This window comes from Ranitomeya imitator, chromosome 7 (genome assembly GCF_032444005.1).
Source record: "Ranitomeya imitator isolate aRanImi1 chromosome 7, aRanImi1.pri, whole genome shotgun sequence".
Classification (NCBI taxonomy): domain Eukaryota; kingdom Metazoa; phylum Chordata; class Amphibia; order Anura; family Dendrobatidae; genus Ranitomeya; species Ranitomeya imitator.
The window spans coordinates 184,658,413-184,681,683 of record NC_091288.1 but is presented as its reverse complement, the minus strand read 5'-3'; the positions used below and the strand labels follow the sequence as shown (position 1 = coordinate 184,681,683).

General features: G+C 45.7%; 1 protein-coding gene across 5 annotated transcripts in view; it reads right to left on the bottom strand.

The window, feature by feature from the left end:
- Positions 1-11,214: 11,214 nt before the first annotated feature.
- The window catches only part of LOC138645814 (zinc finger protein 84-like), a 56,495-nt gene continuing 44,438 nt past the window's right edge, over positions 11,215-23,271 (bottom strand). For 3 of the 5 annotated variants that reach the window (XM_069735337.1, XM_069735335.1, XM_069735333.1), the window contains one exon: positions 11,215-13,264. In XM_069735337.1, coding sequence (XP_069591438.1) covers positions 11,940-13,187 — 1,248 coding nt within the window. In that variant the 5' untranslated portion in view covers positions 13,188-13,264 and the 3' untranslated portion in view covers positions 11,215-11,939. Of the gene's footprint in view, positions 13,280-22,697; positions 22,913-23,271 lie in introns of all 5 variants that reach the window. The other 2 variants (XM_069735336.1, XM_069735334.1) reach the window with 2 other exon arrangements.

The window sequence follows — 23,271 nt, the reverse complement described above, 5'->3', positions numbered from 1 at the left end:
GATGGTTTTCAGGGTCAAGATCTTTAAAGGGACACTGTAGTACATGCACAAGGCAATCTTGCCTTGCGCAGCCGTGTACTATGGAGGACAGAGAATGAACTTCAAACCAATATTGCAGCCAGCATGCAGCCAGCGGGTAAGAAAAGGGTGAATCAAACACCCAAAAACCCCGCCTCCATGGCTGAAGATTGTTCCCTCCAAATTCAGGTGACAGTGTCCCTTTAAGCTGGAGGCTGAAAGGGGTTCAAAGGGGATCCCAGTCAGACCTTTTAAACACCAGGTTCAAGTCCCAAGGTGGGGTATGGACATGGAGTCTGGGATGGATTCTGGTTGCCGATGATCTGAATCATTTGACCCATCGATGGTTTGCTAGATCCTAGTCGAAGAAAGACCCGAGAGCTGACACCTGAACCTTTAGGGTACTAGGAGAAAGCCCCAGTTCCAAGCCATTCTGGAGAAATTGAAGAATCTGTGAAATATCTGGGTTGAAAGGATCCGGTCTGGTTGGGGAACACCATGATGAGAATTTTTTCCATACTTAAATGGCATTAGTTATTGGCTTCCTACTCTTCTGTAGGGTTTCGATTACTTCCTGCGAGAGTCCTCTGGCTTTCAGGATCTCGGCCTCAGTAACCAAGCTGTCAGTTTTAGTTTGTGTAGGTCCGAATGGGTCAGGGGACCCTGTTGAAGAAGGTCGCATCTCTGGGGAAGCAGAATCGGGCCTTCTAAACACATGCTTGTCAATGCGCTGAACCAGCTTCTTCCTGGCCACAATCGGGCTACCAGAATCGTTGTAACTTGATCCATCCGGATCTTCTGTAACATTCTGGGTAGCAATGGAATTGGCGGAAAGGCATATGCCAGGGTAAACTCCCAAGGGTGGGAGAAAGCGTCCAGTCCCTGTGCCTCGTTTGAGGGGGTCAAGGAGGTGTTCGATTTTGTGTTCCGATTGTTGGCAAACAGGTCCACATCGGGAGTTCCCCACTTCTGGACTAGGGTTAAGAATACATCCTGGTTTAGAGACCACTCCCCTGGCTGGAAGTCCCTCCTGCTGAGATAATCCGCCTGGGAATTGTTTAATCCCCTTATATGTACTGCAGAGATTGACAGGTGACTTTCCACCCAGGAAAAAATACTTCCAGCAGTTAACTTCAGGCTCGGGTGTCCTGTACCCCCTTGGTGTCGGAGATAGGCCACGGTGGTCATATTGTCTGACATCACTCGTACATGGTGACCCTGTGCGATGACAGATGCGGCTCTTAGCGCCTCTTCCACTGCTTTCAGTTCCCTCAGATTTGAGGAACTGTGTCTTACATCTGGGGCCCACAACCCCTGAAAGTGGGAGCCTTCTATCACGGCGCCCCAACCTCTCTGACTTGCGTCTGTTGTGAGTACTCTGAGAGGAGTCTGATACCAGCTGACTCCCCGATGTAGATTTTGGGAGTTCAGCCACCATGATAGGGAGGATCTCACATGAGAGGGAAGGGGAATCCTTCTGGTTAAGGCCATCTGGCATCCTCTTGAGTACGTCAGGATGTGTGATTGAAGTATTCTCGTATGGGCTTGGACCCAGGAGACTGCCTGGATGCATGATGTCAACGAACCCAGGATTGACATAGAGTCTCTTAGAGTTGGGGTTTTTTGATCTCTGAACCTGGAGATCCTGTGGACAAGATCGGTCTGACGGTCCTTGGGTGGAAAGGACATTCTATTCTCCGAGTCTAGAAGGATTCCTAGGAATTTCTTCCATGGAGAAGGCTGGAGGTCTGATTTTGCCAGGTTCGGAATCCATCCGAGTGATGTTAGGATGTCGAGGACCTTTGTCACATCCTGATTGAGGCATGAAGTGGATGGGGCGACGATAAGAAAATCGTCCAGGTATGGGATGATACACACCCCCTGTTGACGAATAAAGATTACCCCTTCTGACATAATCTTGGTGAAGACTCGTGGAGCAGACGAGACTCCGAACGGAAGAACATTGAATTGGTAATGGCTGATCCGTTTGTCTTGGGAAATCGCGAACCTGAGGAACTTCCAGTGGTCTGGATGTATCGGCACATGGTAGTATGCGTCCCTCAGGTCCAGCGTCGCCATCACCCAGTCCTGAACGATCAGTGAGATTGCTGATCTAATCGATTCCATTTTGAATCTTCGGTATCTTATTACCTGATTCAGAGGTTTCAGGTTTATAATGATACGGTGTTTCCCGGAGGTTTTTTTTTTTTTTACCAAAAAGAGGTGGGAATAGTGACCCTCTCCTATTTCCCGATGTGGTACATGGGAGACCACCTCCGCCTGAAGCAGGTTCAAGATATCCGGCATCAGAGATTCCCGAAGATTGTAGGGAAGTGATAGCCAGACGGTGAGGAGGAGGACTCTCGAACTCCAATCTTAGGCCCTCCCGTATGGTACGCAGGACCCACTGATTTGTGGTGATCATCTGCCACTGGGAGAGGAATCCCGAGAGTCGACCTCCGACCGGAGAGCAGTCATTGCTTCTCAGAGCTCTGTTGAGGTTGGGGGACCAGGATATTTCTGGCTTTTCTTCCCTTGGGGTAACTCCACCGTCCCGATTTGCCCTTACCCCTGTAATTTTGCTGAGGGGTTTGGTCACAGGGGGGGGGAGGGAGAGAACGAAAAAAACGCTTTCTAGAGTTCCTTTGTTCCGGAAGGACCTTCTTATCTGAAGCTTTGTCCAAGATTTCATCCAGAACTGGGCCAAATACATAATGACTGTGAGCACCGGCCATAAAGCACAGCGGTGACGTCACCGCTGTGCTCTGCTTCACGGCCGGCCGGCGCTCACAGTCAGTGCAGGAAGCTGACGGCGAGGGACCTGACAGTCACCGGAATGTAAGTATGTAGTGGTTTTTTTTTTTACATTTACAATGGGAACCAGGGTAAACATCAGGTTACTAAGCGCAGCCCTGCGCTTAGTAACCCGATGCTTACCCTGGTTACCCGGGGACTTCGGCATTGTTGGTCGCTGGAGAGCTGTCTGTGTGACAGCTCTCCAGCGCCCACACAAGGACTTTCCAATGACCACGGCCAGGTCGTATCGCTGGTCGTGATCGTTGGAAAGTTGCCGAGTGTGACGGTACCCTTAGTCGCTTAAGTTAAAAAAATGGACAGCAAGGGACATCATCCCACTACTTACAGCAGGGGGGTGAGCACTGGGCTCCGCAGAAGCAGAGTGGAGGGGTTTTTCAGCGTCCATATGGTCAGAGTTCCTGACTACAGAGGGTCAGACAGGAGGTCTTACCTGGAGGCTTCCCTAGCCAGGAATAAATAGGATACCAAGGCTCCCAGCGAGATTTGTGGTGCTCCTCCTCGTTAGGGTCCGTCTGGGGGGGGAAGGGGGGAATCAGAGACGCCCGACCATGCCGCCGCTGGATGTCCTGGGCCAGGACGCTGATTTGTGCGCACGGGAGCTGCGGTGTATGGCACCGGGGAAAAAACGGAAGTTCGGGTGCGCATCACTTCCAGTGTGCGCGCGCCAGCACCGTGAAGGAAGGAGGATGCCGGGGAGCTGAATGAGGACCCCGGAGCACCGCACCACCCTGCTTTGCCTCCCTAGAGAGGCGCGGGTAGGGCGGGTGAAGGTCCCATGTCACGTGGAGATCACAGAGATGTGAGCAGTCTGGAGGAGGAGAGCGGAGCCCCTGACCTCGACTGCCCGGCTAGAAAGGTAACAGTGCTCCCGATCACCGGCCACGGCAGCACTATCGGAGAACCTCTTCATGCCCCATAGGGTACAGGAAAAACACTGGTGGTTGTAGGAAGGGGAGGGGTATTTAACCCCTTTGTTTCCTGTCCCCTATTAGGGCGGGGAGACATCCTTTGATACTGCCGTCGTGGAAGGTGACTAGAGAAAAATAAAACTATTACAGTGTCAGTTCAAAAATCTTGATTTCAGATCTGTTCAGCCTGTGGTGTAACAGTGTAGGGTCTATATGTCAGGCTGCTGCAGTGCAGTACTGCGCAACCTTCACTGTTATGACCTGGTGGTCAGGACAATAATGGACTTGGTGGATAAGAGCACACGGAATGACCTGATAGTTACTGATAATATAGGACGAGCTCTGGGACGTGGGAACTCTGCTGACCGCAATCCCTAATCCTATCAACCACACTAGAAATAGCCGTGGATTGCGCCTAACGCTCCCTACGCAACTCGGCACAGCCTAAGAAACTAGCTAGCCCTGAAGATAGAAAAATAAAGCCTACCTTGCCTCAGAGAAATTCCCCAAAGGAAAAGGCAGCCCCCCACATATAATGACTGTGAGTAAAGATGAAAATACAAACACAGAGATGAAATAGATTTAGCAAAGTGAGGCCCGACTTACTGAACAGACCGAGGATAGGAAAGGATAGGATACTTTGCGGTCAGCACAAAAACCTACAAAAAGACCACGCAGAGGGCGCAAAAAGACCCTCCGCACCGACTCACGGTGCGGAGGCGCTCCCTCTGCGTCCCAGAGCTTCCAGCAAGCAAGAACAATCGAAATAGCAAGCTGGACAGAAAAATAGCAAACCAGAGAAAAACAAGCAGTTACTTAGCTTCTGCTGGGAAGACAGGACACAAGAACGATCCAGGAGTGAACTAGACCAATACTGGAACATTGACAGGTGGCCTGGAGCAAAGATCTAAGTGGAGTTAAATAGAGCAGCCAGCTAACGAATTAACCTCGTCACCTGAGGAAGGAAACTCAGAAACACCCACAGCCACCAGAGAAAGTCCATGGACAGAACCAGCCGAAGTACCATTCATGACCACAGGAGGGAGCCCGACAACAGAACTCACAACAGTACCCCCCCTTGAGGAGGGGTCACGGAACCCTCACCAGAGCCCCTGGCCGACCAGGACGAGCCAAATGAAAGGCACGAACCAGATCGGCAGCATGAACATCAGAGGCAAAAACCCAGGAATTATCTTCCTGACCATAACCCTTCCACTTGACCAGGTACTGGAGTTTCCGTCTCGAAATACGAGAATCCAAAATCTTCTCCACCACATACTCCAACTCCCCTCAACCAACACCGGGGCAGGAGGATCAACGGATGGAACCACAGGCGCCACGTATCTCCGCAACAATGACCTATGGAACACATTATGGATGGCAAAAGAAGCAGGAAGGGCCAAACGAAATGACACAGGATTGATAACCTCAGAAATCTTATACGGACCAATGAAACGAGGCTTCAACTTAGGAGAGGAAACCTTCATAGGAACATAACGAGACGACAACCAAACCAAATCCCCAACACGAAGTCGGGGACCCACACAACGCCGGCGGTTAGCGAAACGTTGAGCCTTCTCCTGGGACAATGTCAAATTGTCCACCACATGAGTCCAAATCTGCTGCAACCTATCCACCAAAGTATCTACACCAGGACAGTCCGAAGACTCAACCTGCCCTGAAGAGAAACGCGGATGGAAACCACAATTGCAGAAAAACGGCGAAACCAAAGTAGCCGAGCTGGCCCGATTATTAAGGGCAAACTCAGCCAACGGCAAAAAGGACACCCAATCATCCTGATCAGCAGAAACAAAGCATCTCAGATATGTTTCCAAAGTCTGATTAGTTCGTTCGGTTTGGCCATTTGTCTGAGGATGGAAAGCCGAGGAAAAAGACAAATCAATGCCCATCCTAGCACAAAAAGATCGCCAAAACCTCGAAACAAACTGGGAACCTCTGTCAGAAACGATGTTCTCCGGGATACCATGTAAGCGAACCACATGCTGGAAAAATAGTGGCACCAAATCAGAGGAGAAAGGCAATTTAGACAAGGGTACCAAATGGACCATCTTAGAAAAGCGATCACAAACCACCCAAATGACCGACATCTTTTGAGAGACGGGGAGATCCGAAATAAAATCCATAGAAATATGCGTCCAGGGCCTCTTCGGGACCGGCAAGGGCAAAAGCAACCCACTGGCACGAGAACAGCAGGGCTTAGCCCGAGCACAAGTCCCACAGGACTGCACAAAAGAACGCACATCCCGTGACAAAGACGTCCACCAAAAGGATCTAGCCACCAAATCTCTGGTACCAAAGATTCCAGGATGCCCAGCCAACACTGAACAATGAATCTCAGAGATAACTCTACTAGTCCATCTATCAGGGACAAACAGTTTCTCTGCTGGACAACGATCAGGTTTATTAGCCTGAAATTTATGCAGCACCCGCCGCAAATCAGGGGAGATGGCAGACAAAATTACCCCCTCTTTGAGAATACCCGCCGGCTCAGGAACACCCAGAAAGTCAGGCACAAAACTCCTTGACAGGGCATCAGCCTTCACATTCTTAGAGCCCGGAAGGTACGAAACCACAAAATCAAAACGGGAGAAAAATAACGACCATCGAGCCTGTCTCGGATTCAACCGTTTGGCAGACTCAAGATAAGTCAAATTCTTGTGATCTGTCAAGACCACCACGCGATGCTTGGCTCCTTCAAGCCAATGACGCCACTCCTCGAATGCCCACTTCATGGCCAACAACTCTCGATTACCAACATCATAATTGCGCTCAGCAGGAGAAAAATTTCTAGAAAAGAAAGCACATGGCTTCATCACCGAGCCATCAGAACTTCTTTGCGACAAAACAGCCCCAGCTCCAATCTCAGAAGCATCAACCTCAACCTGAAGCGAAACATCTGGCTGGCACAGCACAGGGGCAGAAGAAAAACGACGCTTCAACTCCTGAAAAGCCTCTACAGCTGCAGAAGACCAATTGACCACATCAGCACCCTTCTTGGTCAAATCAGTCAACGGTTTAGCAACACTAGAAAAATTAGCAATGAAGCGCCGATAAAAATTAGCAAAGCCCAGGAACTTTTGCAGGCTCTTCACAGATGTCGGCTGAGTCCAATCGTAAATGGCTTGGACTTTAACAGGGTCCATCTCGATAGTAGAAGGGGAAAAAATGAACCCCAAAAATGAAACCTTCTGAATTCCAAAGAGACACTTTGACCCCTTCACAAACAAGGAATTTGCACGAAGGACCTGGAACACCATTCTGACCTGCTTCACATGAGACTCCCAATCATCCGAAAAGACCAAAATGTCATCCAAATATACAATCAGGAATTTATCCAGGTACTCTCGGAAGATGTCATGCATAAAGGACTGAAATACTGATGGAGCATTGGAAAGCCCGAATGGCATAACCAGGTACTCAAAATGGCCCTCGGGCGTATTAAATGTTGTTTTCCATTCATCGCCTTGTTTAATACGCACAAGATTATACGCCCCTCGAAGATCTATCTTGGTGAACCAACTAGCCCCTTTAATACGAGCAAACAAATCAGACAGCAACGGCAAAGGATACTGAAATTTGACTGTAATTTTATTGAGAAGGCGGTAATCAATACAAGGTCTCAAAGAACCATCCTTCTTGGCCACAAAAAAGAACCCTGCTCCCAATGGTGACGACGACGGGCGAATATGACCCTTCTCCAAGGATTCCTTTATCTAACTCCGCATAGCGGCGTGTTCTGGCACAGATAAATTGAACAATCGGCCCTTAGGAAACTTACTACCAGGAATCAAATTAATTGCACAATCGCAATCCCTATGAGGAGGTAGGGCACTGGCTTTGGGCTCATCAAATACATCCCGGTAATCCGACAAAAACTCTGGAACTTCAGAAGGAGTGGAAGACGAAATAGACAAAAATGGAACATCACCATGTACCCCCTGGCAACCCCAGCTGGACACAGACATAGATTTCCAGTCCAATATTGGATTATGAACCTGTAGCCATGGCAACCCCAAAACGACCACATCATGCAGATTATGCAACACCAGAAAGCGGATATCCTCCTGATATGCAGGAGCCATGCACATGGTCAATTGGGTCCAGTACTGAGGCTTATTCTTGGCCAAAGGCGTAGCATCAATTCCTCTCAATGGAATAGGATACTGCAAGGGCTCCAAGAAAAAACCACAGCGCCTAGCATACTCCAAGTCCATCAAATTCAGGGCAGCGCCTGAATCCACAAATGCCATGACAGAATAGGATGACAAAAAACAAATCAGAGTAACGGACAATAGAAATTTAGACTGTACAGTACCAATGGTGTCAGACCTAGCGAACCGCTTAGTGCGCTTAGGACAATTGGAGATAGCATGAGTGGCATCACCACAGTAAAAACACAGCCCATTCCGACGTCTGTGTTCTTGCCGTTCAGCTCTGATCAAAGTCCTATCACATTGCATAGGCTCGGGTCCATGCTCAGATAGTACCGCCAAATGGTGCACAGCTTTACGCTCACGCAAGCGTCGATCGATCTGAATGGCCAAAGACAGACTCATTCAGACCAGCAGGCATGGGAAATCCCACCATGACATCCTTAAGGGCTTCAGAGAGACCCTTTCTGAAGATTGCTGCCAGGGCACATTCATTCCACTGAGTGAGCACAGACCACTTTCTAAACTTCTGACAATATATCTCCGCTTCATCCTGACCCTGACACAGAGCCAGCAAGATTTTCTCTGCCTGATCCACTGAATTAGGTTCGTCATAAAGCAATCCAAGCGCCAGGAAAAACGCATCAACATCACGCAATGCTGGATCTCCTGGCGCAAGGGAAAATGCCCAGTCTTGAGGGTCACTGCGTAACAAAGAAATAATAATCTTTACTTGTTGAACAGGTCACCTGAGGAGCGAGGTTTCAAGGCAAGAAACAATTTACAATTATTTTTGAAATTCAAGAACTTAGATCTATCACCAAAAAACAAATCAGGAATTGGAATCCTAGGCTCTGACATCGGATTCTGAACCACAAAATCTTGAATGTTTTGTACACTTATAGTTATCCATCAAAGAGGACAGACCTTGAATGTCCATGTCTACACCTGTGTTCTGAACCACCCAGATGTAAAGGGGAAAAGAGAGACAAAACACACTACAAAGAAAAAAAAAATGGTCTCAGAACTTCTCTTATCCCTCTATTGAGATGCATTAGTACTTTGGGCCACCTGTACTGTTATGACCTGGTGGTCAGGACAATAATTGACCTGGTGGATAAGAGCACACGGAATGACCTGATAGTTACTGATAATATAGGACGAGCTCTGGGACGTGGGAACTCTGCTGACCGCAATCCCTAATCCTATCAACCACACTAGAAATAGCCGTGGATTGCGCCTAACGCTCCCTATGCAACTCGGCACAGCCTAAGAAACTAGCTAGCCCTGAAGATAGAAAAATAAAGCCTACCTTGCCTCAGAGAAATTCCCCAAAGGAAAAGGCAGCCCCCCACATATAATGACTGTGAGTAAAGATGAAAATACAAACACAGAGATGAAATAGATTTAGCAAAGTGAGGCCCGACTTACTGAACAGACCGAGGATAGGAAAGGATACTTTGCGGTCAGCACAAAAACCTACAAAAAGACCACGCAGAGGGCGCAAAAAGACCCTCCGCACCGACTCACGGTGCGGAGGCGCTCCCTCTGCGTCCCAGAGCTTCCAGCAAGCAAGAACAATCGAAATAGCAAGCTGGACAGAAAAATAGCAAACCAGAGAAAAACAAGCAGTTACTTAGCTTCTGCTGGGAAGACAGGACACAAGAACGATCCAGGAGTGAACTAGACCAATACTGGAACATTGACAGGTGGCCTGGAGCAAAGATCTAAGTGGAGTTAAATAGAGCAGCCAGCTAACGAATTAACCTCGTCACCTGAGGAAGGAAACTCAGAAACACCCACAGCCACCAGAGAAAGTTCATGGACAGAACCAGCCGAAGTACCATTCATGACCACAGGAGGGAGCCCGACAACAGAACTCACAACACTTCACCAGGGGGAGCTTGAGAGGAAAGTGAGACTGCACACACAGGACCGCAGAACAGACGCCACCAAGTGGCGATAGAGTGGTCAGACAAGCCGAGTCAAAAGCGCAAGATAGCATGACAGTATAATAGGATTAGACAGACGGATGGTCAGGACGTAGCCAGAGATCAGTAAACCAGAATGGGCAATATACGGTACAATAGGGACAAACAGCAACAAACTAAATAACCAAGCCAGGAGATCAGAACCGGAGAATCAAGCAGACAAACAGATAGAGAAATACTGGGAAAAGGGCAGACAGAGGGAGTTAACAGACATAGGACAAGTCGGGGTTCACAGCAGGGCAAATGAAGAGCTACCAGCAGGGTCAGGTTAACACGCCAAAGGCAGAACTATAGCTGACACTGCCAGCAAGATTCATGGGAGCCAAATAGCTAACCTGAACCCAGAATGAGGCAGAGCAAAGTTAACCATTGACATGATCCGTCCAGAAAAAAGGGCAGACACTAATAAACCCTGGAACGGATCATGACACTATATTTACCAAATAATCCATAATTTTTAGATATTACTGTATTATTTTATTATAGAAGCAGGAGAGGGCAGAGGAGAAAGCTTTGTTAGGGGTCAGCCTGAGAATGAACAGGGGTAGACAGTGAATGCAGAGCAGATGACAGGCCAGCAGCTCGAGCCTCCAGAGGCCATATTCAGACCAAATCTTAACACCCATGCAACTTCTCAAATGGAAGGAGAAAAATATTCTTAACATCCAGTTCATGTATTGTAAAAACCAGGACTACGAGGAGAGTTTGTGAAAATATCGGTTACAGGAAGCAGAAAAGGGACTCAGCAATACTGCACTGTCATCCCATGTAGTGAAACAGAAATAAAAACAAGGGTTTTTTCATTCAGCAAAGAGAGTGAAGTCCATGAAGTGGTAGAAGGCGGCACAGGACTGGCAATGGATGACAGAACTGGTGATGTGACCTGTGAATATGATTGGCTCTGGTGGCAGCTACTGTACTCTCCAAAGACTGTGAAAATGAAGACGCAGAAAGGACTTTTCTGCACCGTCTGGTCCAGCGCCATCCTTTGTGTATCCAAGAAAACCAGACATTATAAAAGTTAACAAAAATCGGATATTAACTCAGGTGGAGTCGAACACCATCACAGGCCGTACATACTCTGACACAAAAGGAAATGGCCATTGCTAGTAAGCGCTTATGGACAAGATTACATTTCACCCACTAGAAGGGACACATTGATGATAAAAGGCCAGTTTAAAAACCTACTATTGTTTTATTAGTTCATATTTTTTAAAACGAGGATTTAACTACTGTACTATTCTTTTTAAACACTTGATAAATGACATGTTTAGTGATATAATAGAAAAAAATTGTTACATGCATAAATAGGTGGTAAAAATATTGGTTCTTTTAATCTTGTTTTTAACATATAATTAGGATGAAACTGTATTTGGAAAATCACACTTGAGGATATGATCACCTTTTTTCTTTTGGCTTGTTTAATGAATTCAGGTTGAAAATGCTGAGCAAGTTGTGTTATGATGATTAAGATGTATTGCTTCTGGCACTTCGTTATTTGTTTTTTGTGTTTCTTTATTGTTGCATATAAATGTTGAATTCAAAGTTGTAATTTGAAAAGAAAAAAGGAAGAAACTCGAACAAACATAAAATCAGATGATTCGAGGCTTTAAAAAAAATACAAATTTGATAGGTCCCAAGTTGAATCCCTGTACAAAAATAAACAGGAACACAAGTAACACACATGCATGTTTTCACAATTTTAAAACATACGTTTTCAAAATTTTGAATTTGATTTCTCCAAAACAAAATATCAAGAAACATAGTCTTGTGACAAATCAAATGAAAGCTGGCATTGTTCTGAGAACAATGATGCCTGTCCCACCTCTTTATCTTAATTTAGCCCGAGATATGATAAAAAAAATGTAAAGCCACACCAGGCCAAAATCCGCACTTTTTCAAAACTTTAAAAATCTATAAAAAATTAACTGATGAAGAAAAAAATTCTAAACTTTTAATTTGTAATTAACTAAAGTTGTACTTCATAAAAACAAAAAATAAAAAAAATCTAAAGACGTCAGATAAAAAAAAATTTATATTTGGATCACTTGATATGGAATGACCCAATCTGAACATGAAAATAGTTTCTCTCCTGTGTGCATTCTCTCATGTGTAACAAGCGTTGATTTCTGTGTAAAACATTTTCCACATTCTGAGCATGAAAATGGCTTCTCGCCTGTGTGAATTCTCTCATGTGTAACAAGAGTTGATTTCCGTGTAAAACATTTCCCACAATCTGAACATGAAAATAGTTTCTCTCCTGTGTGAATTTTCTCATGTGTAAAAAGATGTGATTTCAGAGTAAAACATTGCCCACATTCCGAACATGAAAATAGCTTCTCTCCTGTGTGCATTCTCTCATGTGTAACAAGAATTGATTTCCGTGTAAAACATTTCCCACAATCTGAACATGAAAATGGTTTCTCTCCTGTGTGCATTCTCTCATGTCTAACAAAAGTTGATTTGACTGTAAAACATTTTCCACATTCCAAACATGAAAATGGCTTCTCTCCTGTGTGAATTCTCATATGTTTAAGAAGAGTCGATTTCTCTTTAAAACATTTTTTACATTCTGAACATGTAAATGGCTTCTCGCCTGTGTGAATTTTCTCATGTCTGACAAGATTATCTTTTTTAGTAAAACATTTTCCACATTCTGTACATGAAAATGGCCTCTCTCCTGTGTGAATTCTCTCATGTGTAACAAGATGTGATTTTGCGGTAAAACATTTTTCACATTCTGAACATGAAAATGGCTTTTCTCCTGTGTGAATTCTCCCATGTGTAACAAGACGTGATTTTACTGTGAAATATTTTCCACATTCTGAACATGAAAATGGCATTGCTCCTGTGTGAATTCTCTCATGTGTGACAAGATGATCTTTTTTAGTAAAACATTTTCCACATTCTGAACATGAAAATGGCTTCTCGCCTGTGTGAATTTTCTCATGACTGACAAGATGATCTTTTTCAGTAAAACATTTTCCACATTCTGAACATGAAAATGGCTTCTCGCCTGTGTGAATTTTCTCATGTCTGACAAGATGATCTTTTTTAGTAAAACATTTTCCACATTCTGTACATGAAAATGGCTTCTCTCCTGTGTGAATTCTCTCATGTGTAACAAGACGTGATTTTACTGTGAAACATTTTCCACATTCTGAACATGAAAATGGCTTCTTCCTTGTGGGAGCTTTTTTATTTTCCACACTTCTGTTAAACAAAATAAAAGTCACAGAAGTCTGTGATGAATTAGGACAGTGTACTTTAAAAGGATCCATGTTTGAAATGTTGGCATGTTCTTCATATTGGTCTTGTGCAATGCTTTTTTGGATTTTGGAGCTGCTGGTACAACCACCTGTCAAGAATATAACTGATGTGATTTTTGAGTCAAATAACCTTAATACTTATATTTATCTAAATGTAAAAAACATTAAGACAAGTAAAAATAAAAAAAAATAGAAATTGCAAAGCGTGTAGCAAAGTTCTATTATTAACTGACTAAAGGTGTACATGATGTGATGATTTGACAAAATTAATTGTGCTAATGTTCATTCTCAATCATTGGCCAGTGCAAACATCAAATAATAAAACACTTGTCATTGGTCGCATATTTTAGATCTTAGAATAAAAATTATCGTTGTTGACAGCACATCATCCCCTTTGTATAATTTGAGGATATTCTGCAATAATAAAAAATCCATGAAATAAGGAAACAAATCATCATTCCTTCATCAAAATGAAAGCTAATAAGCCCCAATCACCTTCCTATACCATCAATCACTGCTTATTGATGAAATTATATTCGCCTTGCAGCCACTCGATTTTATTCTTCAGTAGTGGGCTTTAGCAGTCACCTCTCTGTTAGAGCAGGGGTCCCCAACTCCAGTCCTCAAGGCCCACCAACATGTCATGTTTTCAGGATTTCCTTAGTCTTGGCCAGGTAATAATTGCATCACCTGTGCAATGCAAAGGAAATCCTGAAAACATGACCTGTTGGTGGGCCTTGAGGACTGGAGTTGGGGACCTCTGTGTTAGAGCTCCATGCTCCACCTCAATGACTTTAACCCCTTAACCCCCAGAGCTTTTTTCAGTTTTGCGTTTTCATTTTTCGCTCCCCTTCTTCCCAGAACCAAGACCTTTTTTTTTCCCCGTCAATATGGCCGTGTGAGTGCTTGTTTTTTGGAGGACAAGTTTTACTTTTGAACAACATCATTGGTTTTACCATGTCGTGTACTAGAAAATGGGAACAAAATTCCAAGCGCGGTGAAATTGCAAAAAAAAGTGCAATCCCACACTTGTTTTTTGTTTGGCTTTTTTACTAGGTTCACTAAATGGTAAAACTGACTGGCCATTATGATTCTCCAGGTCATTACGAGTTCACAGACACCAAACATGTCTAGGTTCTTTAGTGTTTAAGCAGTGAAACACGGGTATTACATACCAGGTAATGTGTTTTTTCATGAGACATGACGGCACCACGAGAGAGAGAGGGGATCCGCCCATCAAGGACAGGAAACCTTCAAGATAAAAGGGGCGGCTCCTCTCCACATCAGTTGTTTTACAGAGTACGAGAGGAACTCCGCTGGTTAGTGTACACATAAATAATACATCCTATACGGTTCTATTCACCGATACCCCAGGGAGTGTATAATATAAATAATGCTAATAATGCACCCAACTAATGACGTGATCAAAAGGGTGGGAATATAAGGGTGCCCTCATGTCTCATGAAAAAACACATTACCAGATATGTAATACCCGTGTTTTTCCATCATACATGACGGCACCACGAGAGAGTTACAGAGATTTGTATTCTCTTTTAGGGAGGGATCACTGCTTGTAACACTCTTCTCCCAAATGTAAGATCAGAGGTAGCAGATAGGTCTAGCCTATAATGTTTAAAAAATGTAGACGAAGAGGACCAAGTGGCCGCCTTACAGATTTGGTCGATGGTAGCATCTGCTCTCTCTGCCCATGACGTCGCCATGGCCCTCGTGGAGTGGGCTTTCAGACCCTGTGGAACAACCCTGCCTGCACTACTATACGCTAGAATAATGGCCTCTCTAACCCATCTAGCGATAGTTTGTTTTGAGGCTTTAAGGCCCTTCCTTGACCCCTGGAACGAAACAAATAAAGCCCTCTGTTTCCTCCATGATTTTGTCATCTCTAAATACTGTAGGATACATCTCCTGACATCTAGGCAATGGAGTCTCTCCTCTTTCTTGTTACAAGGATTGGGACAGAAAGAGGGTAGGGTTATATCCTGAGCCCTATGGAATCTCGATACCACCTTGGGGAGATATGCCGGATCTAATTTTAATACAACCCTATCGTCCATAATTTGTGTGTAAAGGGGGTCAGCTTACAACGCGTGTAAATCCCAACCCTACGGGCCGATGTAAGGGCCACTAACAAAGCTGTTTTTAATGTTAGTATTTTATCTGAAGTTGTATTTAATGGCTGAAAGGGGCTTTCTGTCAAAGCTGTTAACACTAAATTTAGATCCCATGGTGGAGGAGTAGGGGATGGAACAGAGTCAGCTCTACTACAGGCTCGGATAAACCTCACCACCCATCTATTGCTTGCCAGGTCACAGTTGAATAAGGCTGCTAAGGCTGAAATTTGTACTTTGAGGGTACTAACAGCTAAACCCAGATCTAAGCCCTTTAGCAGGAACTCCAGTATTGCCACTATCGGGACCTCCCCTTCCCATATTGGCCCTGAGCTGGACAGGAATTTCTTCCAAATTCTCCCATAGATCTTGGTCGTGACTGGTTTTCTGCTACTGAGCAAGGTGGATATTAAACCAGCTGAGAACCCTTCTTTCTCCAACAACGACCGTTCAAATGCCAGGCTGTCAAATGTAGCCCGGAATTCTGCGGGTGGTTGAAGGGACCCTGTGTTAGAAGGTCCTGGTCTTCCGGGAGAACCCACGGGTCCGTCACTGACATCACTCTCAGCCAGTAAAACCATGGTCTTTTTGGCCAGAAGGGAGCTATTACAATTACCCTGGCCTTGTCCTCCCTGATCTTCTTCAGAACTGCTGGGATTAGACATATCGGTGGGAAGGCATACAGGAGTCCTGATGTCCATTCTATGCTGAAGGCTTCTACTGCCAACGGCCTGTCTGCTGGGTTCAGGGAGCAGAACTTTTGAACTTTTTTGTTGGCTTTCGAGGCAAAGAGGTCTACACTGGGTCTTCCCCACATGTGTACTATCCGTTGAAAAATTGACTTTTTTAGGGACCATTACCCTTGCCTTAAGTGGTTCCTGCTTAAAAAGTCTGCCTTTATATTGTCCACACCTCAAATATGCAGGGCCAATAATGAACGGAAATGCCTTTCGGCTAGAGACATGAGTCTCTTGGTTATGTGTATCAGTGACCGAGAATGAGTACCCCCCCTGGTGGTTCACGTATGCAACCGCTGTCTGGTTGTCTGATAGGACTCTCACATGATGCCCAGTCAAGTGTGGAAGTAACCTCTTTAGCGCTTTTTCGATCGCTAGGAGTTCCCACTCGTTTGAGGATAGATTTTTCTCCTCTTGAGCCCAGGGGTCTTGGACCCATAGTGTGTCTGAGTGAGCTCCCCATCCCCATGGACTGGCGTCCGTTGTGATTACCTTGGAGGCTGTGTATGTCCAGGGAACTCCTCTCGGAGATGACTATCTGTAACCACCATCTGAGTGATTGGAGTACAGAGAGTGGGAGAATGAGCTTCTGCTCTAGCTGCCCCTGAAGATCCAGGTCTTTCTGCAGCACACAACATTGCAGTTCCCTTGCATGAAAGTGGGCCCATTTTACTGCCGGTATGCAGCAGGTTAGGGACCCCAATACCGACATGGCTCTTCTTAAAGTCATCTCTGGTTTTGTTAATGTTGTCAATCATTTGTTTGATTTTTTCCTCTTTTTCTTCTGGGAGGCGACACTCCTGCGCCACGGAGTCTACCGTTATCCCCAGGAAATTCTGGACCATTGCTGGCTCTAGTTTGAATTTTTTGAGGTTCAGTTGCCACCCTAGTGTCTGTAGAGTGTCCATCACTATTCTGACCTGCTCCTGACAGTGAGAAAAGTTTTTCCCCACTATCAGGAAGTTGTCCAAGTAGGGTATTATCAGAGTGTCTTTTTCTCTGAGATGTGCTGTGACCTCTGCAATCAGCTTTGTAAATACCCGTGGGGCTGTTGCTACCCCAAAGGGTAGAGCCCTGTACTGAAAGTGACGCAACTGGGACCCCATCTGGACTGCCACTCTGAGAAACTGAAGATCTTGTCTGATTGGGACGTGGTAATAAGCGTCCTTTAGGTCTAGGACTGCCATGTAACACCGAGGATATAGGAGCTTCACTGCTGATTTTATTGTTTCCATCTTGAATGATGGAATTATTAGAAATTTGTTGAGGCCTTTTAAAATTTATTATTGTCCTCCAAGAATTGTCCGTTTTTTTAATGAGAAAAAGGGGGGAATAAAATCCTTCCATCCTTTCCTCTATAGGAACTTCTTCCAAGACGTGCTTGTCTAGGAGTGATGTTACTTCCCCCTCCAGACTGTCTTGTTTCTCTTGGGAGGACTGTACAGGGGTCTGCATGTATCTTCTTGGAGGCCAGTGGTGGAATTTTAATTTTAGGCCTGATCCTATGATTTGCCGGATCCATACGCTGGATGAGATCCTCTCCCAGGCTGAAAGGAAGTGAGAGAGCCTCCCTCCCACCTGAGAAGGACCGTCACTGGGAGGGTTTCTTGGTGTCCCTGGGGGACTTGCCAAAATAGAAGCCCTTTCCTCCCCTGGATCGCTTGTCCAAGTTGCTCTTGTCTCGGTCTCTAAACTGCTGCCTTCGGAATTTTCGGCCTCTCTGAAAGGAGCGCCGAAAGGGCTGAAATGGTTGCTTAGGAAAATTTTTCTTTTTGTCACCGACTTTTTCTAACACTTTGTCTAATGCAGGTCCGAACAGGAAGTTCCCCTCACATGGCAAAGAGCAAAGCTTCATCTTTGCCCGAGTATCTCCTGGCCAGCATTTAAGCCATACGGCACGGCGTCCTGTGTTGGCTAAAGCTGCTGATTTTGCTGCTAGTCTAGCTGAGTTTGCTGATGCTTCAGCTAGAAATACTGCTGCTGCTCTCATGGCCGGTATGGCCTCTAGGCTAGTCTCTCTGGGAACTTGTTGTTCTACCTGATCCTCCAGGTTGTCTATCTAGATCTTTAGGGATCTGGCTACACAAGTGGCCACGATAGCTGGCCTTAGTGTTCCTGCCGAGACTTCCCATGCTGTTTCCAGGGAACTGTCCACCTTCCTATCCAGAGGTTCTTTTAGAGAACCTAGATCCTCAAATGGCAGGGAGGATTTTCTGGCAACTTTTGAAATTGAGAGAAGGAATATAAACCAGCTCACCCGTGATGCAAGAACCATACCTCGGGAGCACGGACCCGCTGTGTCCAGGCGTATAAAGTCCAAAAAAAGAAAGGAATGTCCAGCTTCACCGAGTCCGTAAAAAAGAGTTTTCTTTATTCACAAACTTTAAACATGGAGGATACAAGTTTCAGCACAACCATATGGGTAGGAATCTCAACGCGTGACATCAGGTCATGATTAAGGGAGCTTGGTCTCCAGAAACGCATTGAGATTCTTACCCATATGATTGTGCTGAAGCTTGTATCCTCCATGTTTAAAGTTTGTGAATAAAGAAAACTCTTTTTTACGGACTCGGTGAAGCTGGACATTCCTTTCTTTTTTTGAACTTTTGAAATTGCCACATCAATCTTCGGGGCTCTACCCCAAGATGAGGACGCCTCCTCTTCAAAAGGATATCTTCTCTTTAGGGAGGTGGTTATCTGGGACCATTTTTCCGGTTTTTGCCATTCCCTTTTAATCAGTTCTTGTAGCTGTTCATTAATAGGGAATAACCTCGTTTTCTCTTTTGCAGACCACTGAACATAAGTTCTTGGGCTGTCTTTTATGCTTTCTCATCTACCAGCCCCATGGTAGAGCCCACAGCTTTAATAAGCTTATCCGTAGCCTCCGCTGGAAATGCGTCTTCCTCCTCTGAGCTACTAACTGAGCAGCGAGCTGTATCTGAGTCCCCCTCTGACTCCAAGGAATCTCTTTGGGATGCTACTGAGGGGCTGGATCTGTCCCTAGATCTGGAATCCGTGTCGGCTGTCTGCAATGCTTTTACAGACCTCTGATTGGATCATTGTTATTAGACTCTCTGTAAAGGAGGGTGTTTCCTCCGCTACCGTCTTGCAAATGCAATCCTGACAGATTTTTATTCCAGGATGGTTTTAACGCTTTTTTGCATAAGGGACATTCCTTGTTTTTAGCCTTTGATTTACACTTCTTGGGGACCTCCTATGCTCCACCCCCCAATGTATGTAAGAAAAAGAGGGGAGAGACGGAGATAAGAAGAGAAAAGAACAGACATTAGCGTGCTGGACTTTCTCGCAGTTCACTCACCACTCGGACGCTTTCAAAGTACGGGTACCGGATCAGGAGTTTGGCTGGTTTTCTCCGTGTTTCCCAATGAGACTAGGGACCCCTCCTTGGTATGGCGATCTGTCCGTACGCTGTCTGAGCGGCTTCTGCTGCTGCCATGGCGGATCTGGCTCTCTTCACTTGAGCGAGACCGCCTCTCCTGCACCTCTTGCTGTGGCATTAAATGTTCTGGTGAAAAGCTCTCCATCTTACTCACTACCACGTAACAAGAGTAGTCACCTTCAACCTGGCCTGGTTTAGTGACACAGGGCAGCACTTCTGGCTCGTTTAAATAGATTCACTTCCTTCTCTTTTTTTTTTTTAATTGATCACCTGGTTGATCCTGCCTCTTACTGGCCCTCAGCACTTTGTGCTACAATCAGGTGTATGTGCGCACCTGCATGTTATATGCAATCAATCACCTGGTTGATCCTGCCATTGCTGGTCGCTTCAGTAGTCAGGTGCATGTGCGCAGCTGTCATGATTTGATTACCTGGGTGATCGTGCCTGCACCACTTCCGGTGCTCATAGATGCAATCAATCACCTGGTTGATCCTCCATCTGCTGGCCGCTAGCGCAACGCCTGCGCTGTATAATTATGCCAGAGCGCGCACCCGGCAACCATTTCCGGTGCGCGCTATTAGCTCCACCATTCACCTGGTTGATCCTGCCCCGAGTGCTGCCGCCGGGTCCTGCGCGTGCACACGGCTATTATTTCCGGTGCACGCTCCTTCAGCGCCTATGCACACTTTACTTCCAGGCGCGCACCCGGCCTTTGCTTCCGGTGCGCGCCGAAGATTCTGGCCCCCCTGCCCGCATCAAACGTTCCGAGTGCTGCCGCCAGGTATTGTGCGCACGCACGTACCTCCATTCCTGGGTACCTGGCACCGGCTGGAGGGAGGCTTCCGGGAGTGTCCACGCCACAGATGTTCAGGAAGGCAGCGCAGCACTTACCCTCAGCGTCCAGATGCTCTCTCAGTGCTCCGGACACCGCTTCATACCGTTCTGTGCCTTAAGGTACCGTCAGGGAGGAGGGTGGAGGGGGGAAGGGGGAGATCTACTCTTAATGCTCAACAGGGAGGGCCCAAAAACCTCCGAGGAGCTTACCTAGCCCGGGCACCGATGTGTCTTACGGGCTGCATGGCCACCTTTGGTCAACAGGGGGGCACCATAAAAGTGACCCCCGTGGACAGGATTTTAAATTAACAGAGGGGGGACGCCACCTCCGTTGATAATCTTCACCCGGGCATTGCCTCACGGGTTGTGGCCATGCTTCGCTCAGGGGGGGCATGGAATACATGACCCCCGAGGCAAATACCGGTACCTGGTGACGGGTGCAGCAGACCAGCGCCTGCCCAAATCCACCCGACCCAGGCCTCCTCTTCTGTCTTCATCAGAAGTCTTCATCTTGAGGGTTCCCCATCAAGGACAGGAAACCAACTGATGTGGAGAGAGGAGCCGCCCCTTTTATCTTGAAGGTTTCCTGTCCTTGATGGGCGGATCCCCTCTCTCTCTCTCGGTGCGGTCAGGTATGATGGAAAAAAAAATTCCAAACTTTGTTAAAAAAAAATGCGCCATTTTCCTATACCCGTAGCGTCTCCATTTTTCGTGATCTCGTGTCGGGTGAGGGCTTATTTTTGGAGTGTCGAGCTGACATTTTTAATGATACCATTTTGGTGCAGATAAATTCTTTTGATCGCCCGTTATTGCATTTGAATGCAATGTCGTGGCGAACAAAATGTGTAATTCTGACATTTAGATTTTTTTTCCCTCGCTACGCCGTTTAGCGATCAGGTTAATTTTTTTTCTTTACTGATAGATCGGGCAATTCTGAATTTGGTGATACCAAATATGTGTATGTTTGATTTTTTTTTGTTTTATATTGAATGGGGCTAAAGGGGGGCGATTTGAACGTTTTAAAAAATTATTTTTTTATATTTTTAAAAACATTTTTCTTTTTACTTTTGGCATGCTTCAATAGTCTCCATGGGAGGCTAGAAGCTGCCACAACCCGATCGGCTCAGCTACATAAAGGCGATGAACAGTTCGCCTCTATGTAGCTGAAATACCGAGTTGTTATGAGCGCCGACCACTGAGTGGTGCTCACAGCAATCCAGGAGACTTCTGGTTGTCATGCTGACGAACCGGTATCCCCCGATCACGTGACGGGGGTCACCGGTGTGCGTATTTCTGGCACGAGAGCAGGAAGCGCCATTTAAATGCCGCTGTCAAGAGTTTGATAGAGGCATTTAACTAGTTAATAGAAGCAGGTGAATCGCGATTCCACCCGCGGATATTGCGGGCACACGTCAGCTGTTCAAAACAGCTGACATGTCCTGGGAAAGATGTGGGCTCACCACCGGAGCCAACATCAAAGGGAGGGATACTGACATCGGCGGACCATTACACTCAATGTCAGTAAGGGGTTAAGCGAGTAGCTGCAAGGAACATATTTCCATTTCTCCTGGTAGCCGCTCTCCCAGTAAAACAGCCTAACATGTTTTAAATACTATTTACTTACAGATTACCAATATACCTGCAGGTAAATCTTTAGAGGTTCATTTACACAGGCAGGTAATGACCTGTAACAAGCACTGATTCATGATATGGGAGCAGCTTTGTTCTCTCACCATAGATAATAGCTGAATGATTGGCCGAACCGTCATGGCTATGGTGGATTTCAGAGACAGAGCCGTCAGCAGACTCAGGTACAAGTAATGTCTATACTAACATCTATAATTACATGTCTATGTCTGTGGTCTGGACTGGTTTAGAATAATAAAGCAAAATTGGTTTCCATATTGCATCCTGTGGTGTGTGCTGTGGAAATCTAAATCCATCTATCTAATGAGTGCGTGTGTGTGTGGGCAACCAATCACTAAGCATGTGTGTGTGTGTGTGTGTGTATCAGCCACGCCCACTCCACATAGCAACCAATCACTAAGCAGCTTTCATTTCACCAGAGCTGTTTATAAGAAGCTGAGCTGTGATTGGTTGCTATGAGCAACAGTTTTCCTTGTAGACAGTTGTGGTAACTGAGTCCTATTATTCTTATCATTTCTATGGTGTTATTGTCCCTCTGTAAAGCTGGAAATAATTTATTACCGTGCTGACACAGACCACCCTCTGACACAGACTGCAGGGGGAGCCCAGTATCACACCGGATATGATCACCAATCAGTATCACACAGGATAGATTAGATACACGACTCAGCAGACAATATCACACAGGACAGAATTAAATACACAGCTCAGCAGATGGTATCACACAAGATAGGATTAGATACACAGCTCAGCAACAGAATGTGCCAAAGGAGAGGACCTTTTCATTCCAAGAATTCCTCTCATTCCATCTGAATTGACTTTAGACTTTAAACACCTCCAGTTTCCAGCTGGACTGGCATCTGCAATGTCCATTAACAAGGCTCAGGGACAGTCCTTGAAAGTAGTAGGGATCGATTTGCAATCTCCATGCTTTTTTCATGATCAACTTTACGTGGCCTGTTCAAGAGTTGGAACTGCCAAAAATCTGTTAATCTTTGCACCGGAAGGAAAAAACAAAAATGTTTATCCAAAAGGCTCTTGAATGAGTTGAAAATAAAATACTATCAATACTTAGGTAATCGTTTAGTTAATTTGTGTTGCAAATCTGTAGTGTTGAGTATATGATGCGAAATGTTTTTATGTGCGATATAATCATTGTAATTTGTTATAACTAACCACAGTTACTGTGCTCGGGAAACACTGGGCTCTTCAACTAGTCATATCTATTCTTCCGTGAACACTACACATCGACCACTGGCACCCCATCTTCCATGTGACAGAGTCCAGGACTTGCTCATAATGTGGTACTTGTGTCTAGAGAAATCTTTTTTTGATATCTTTTGTGTCTCACC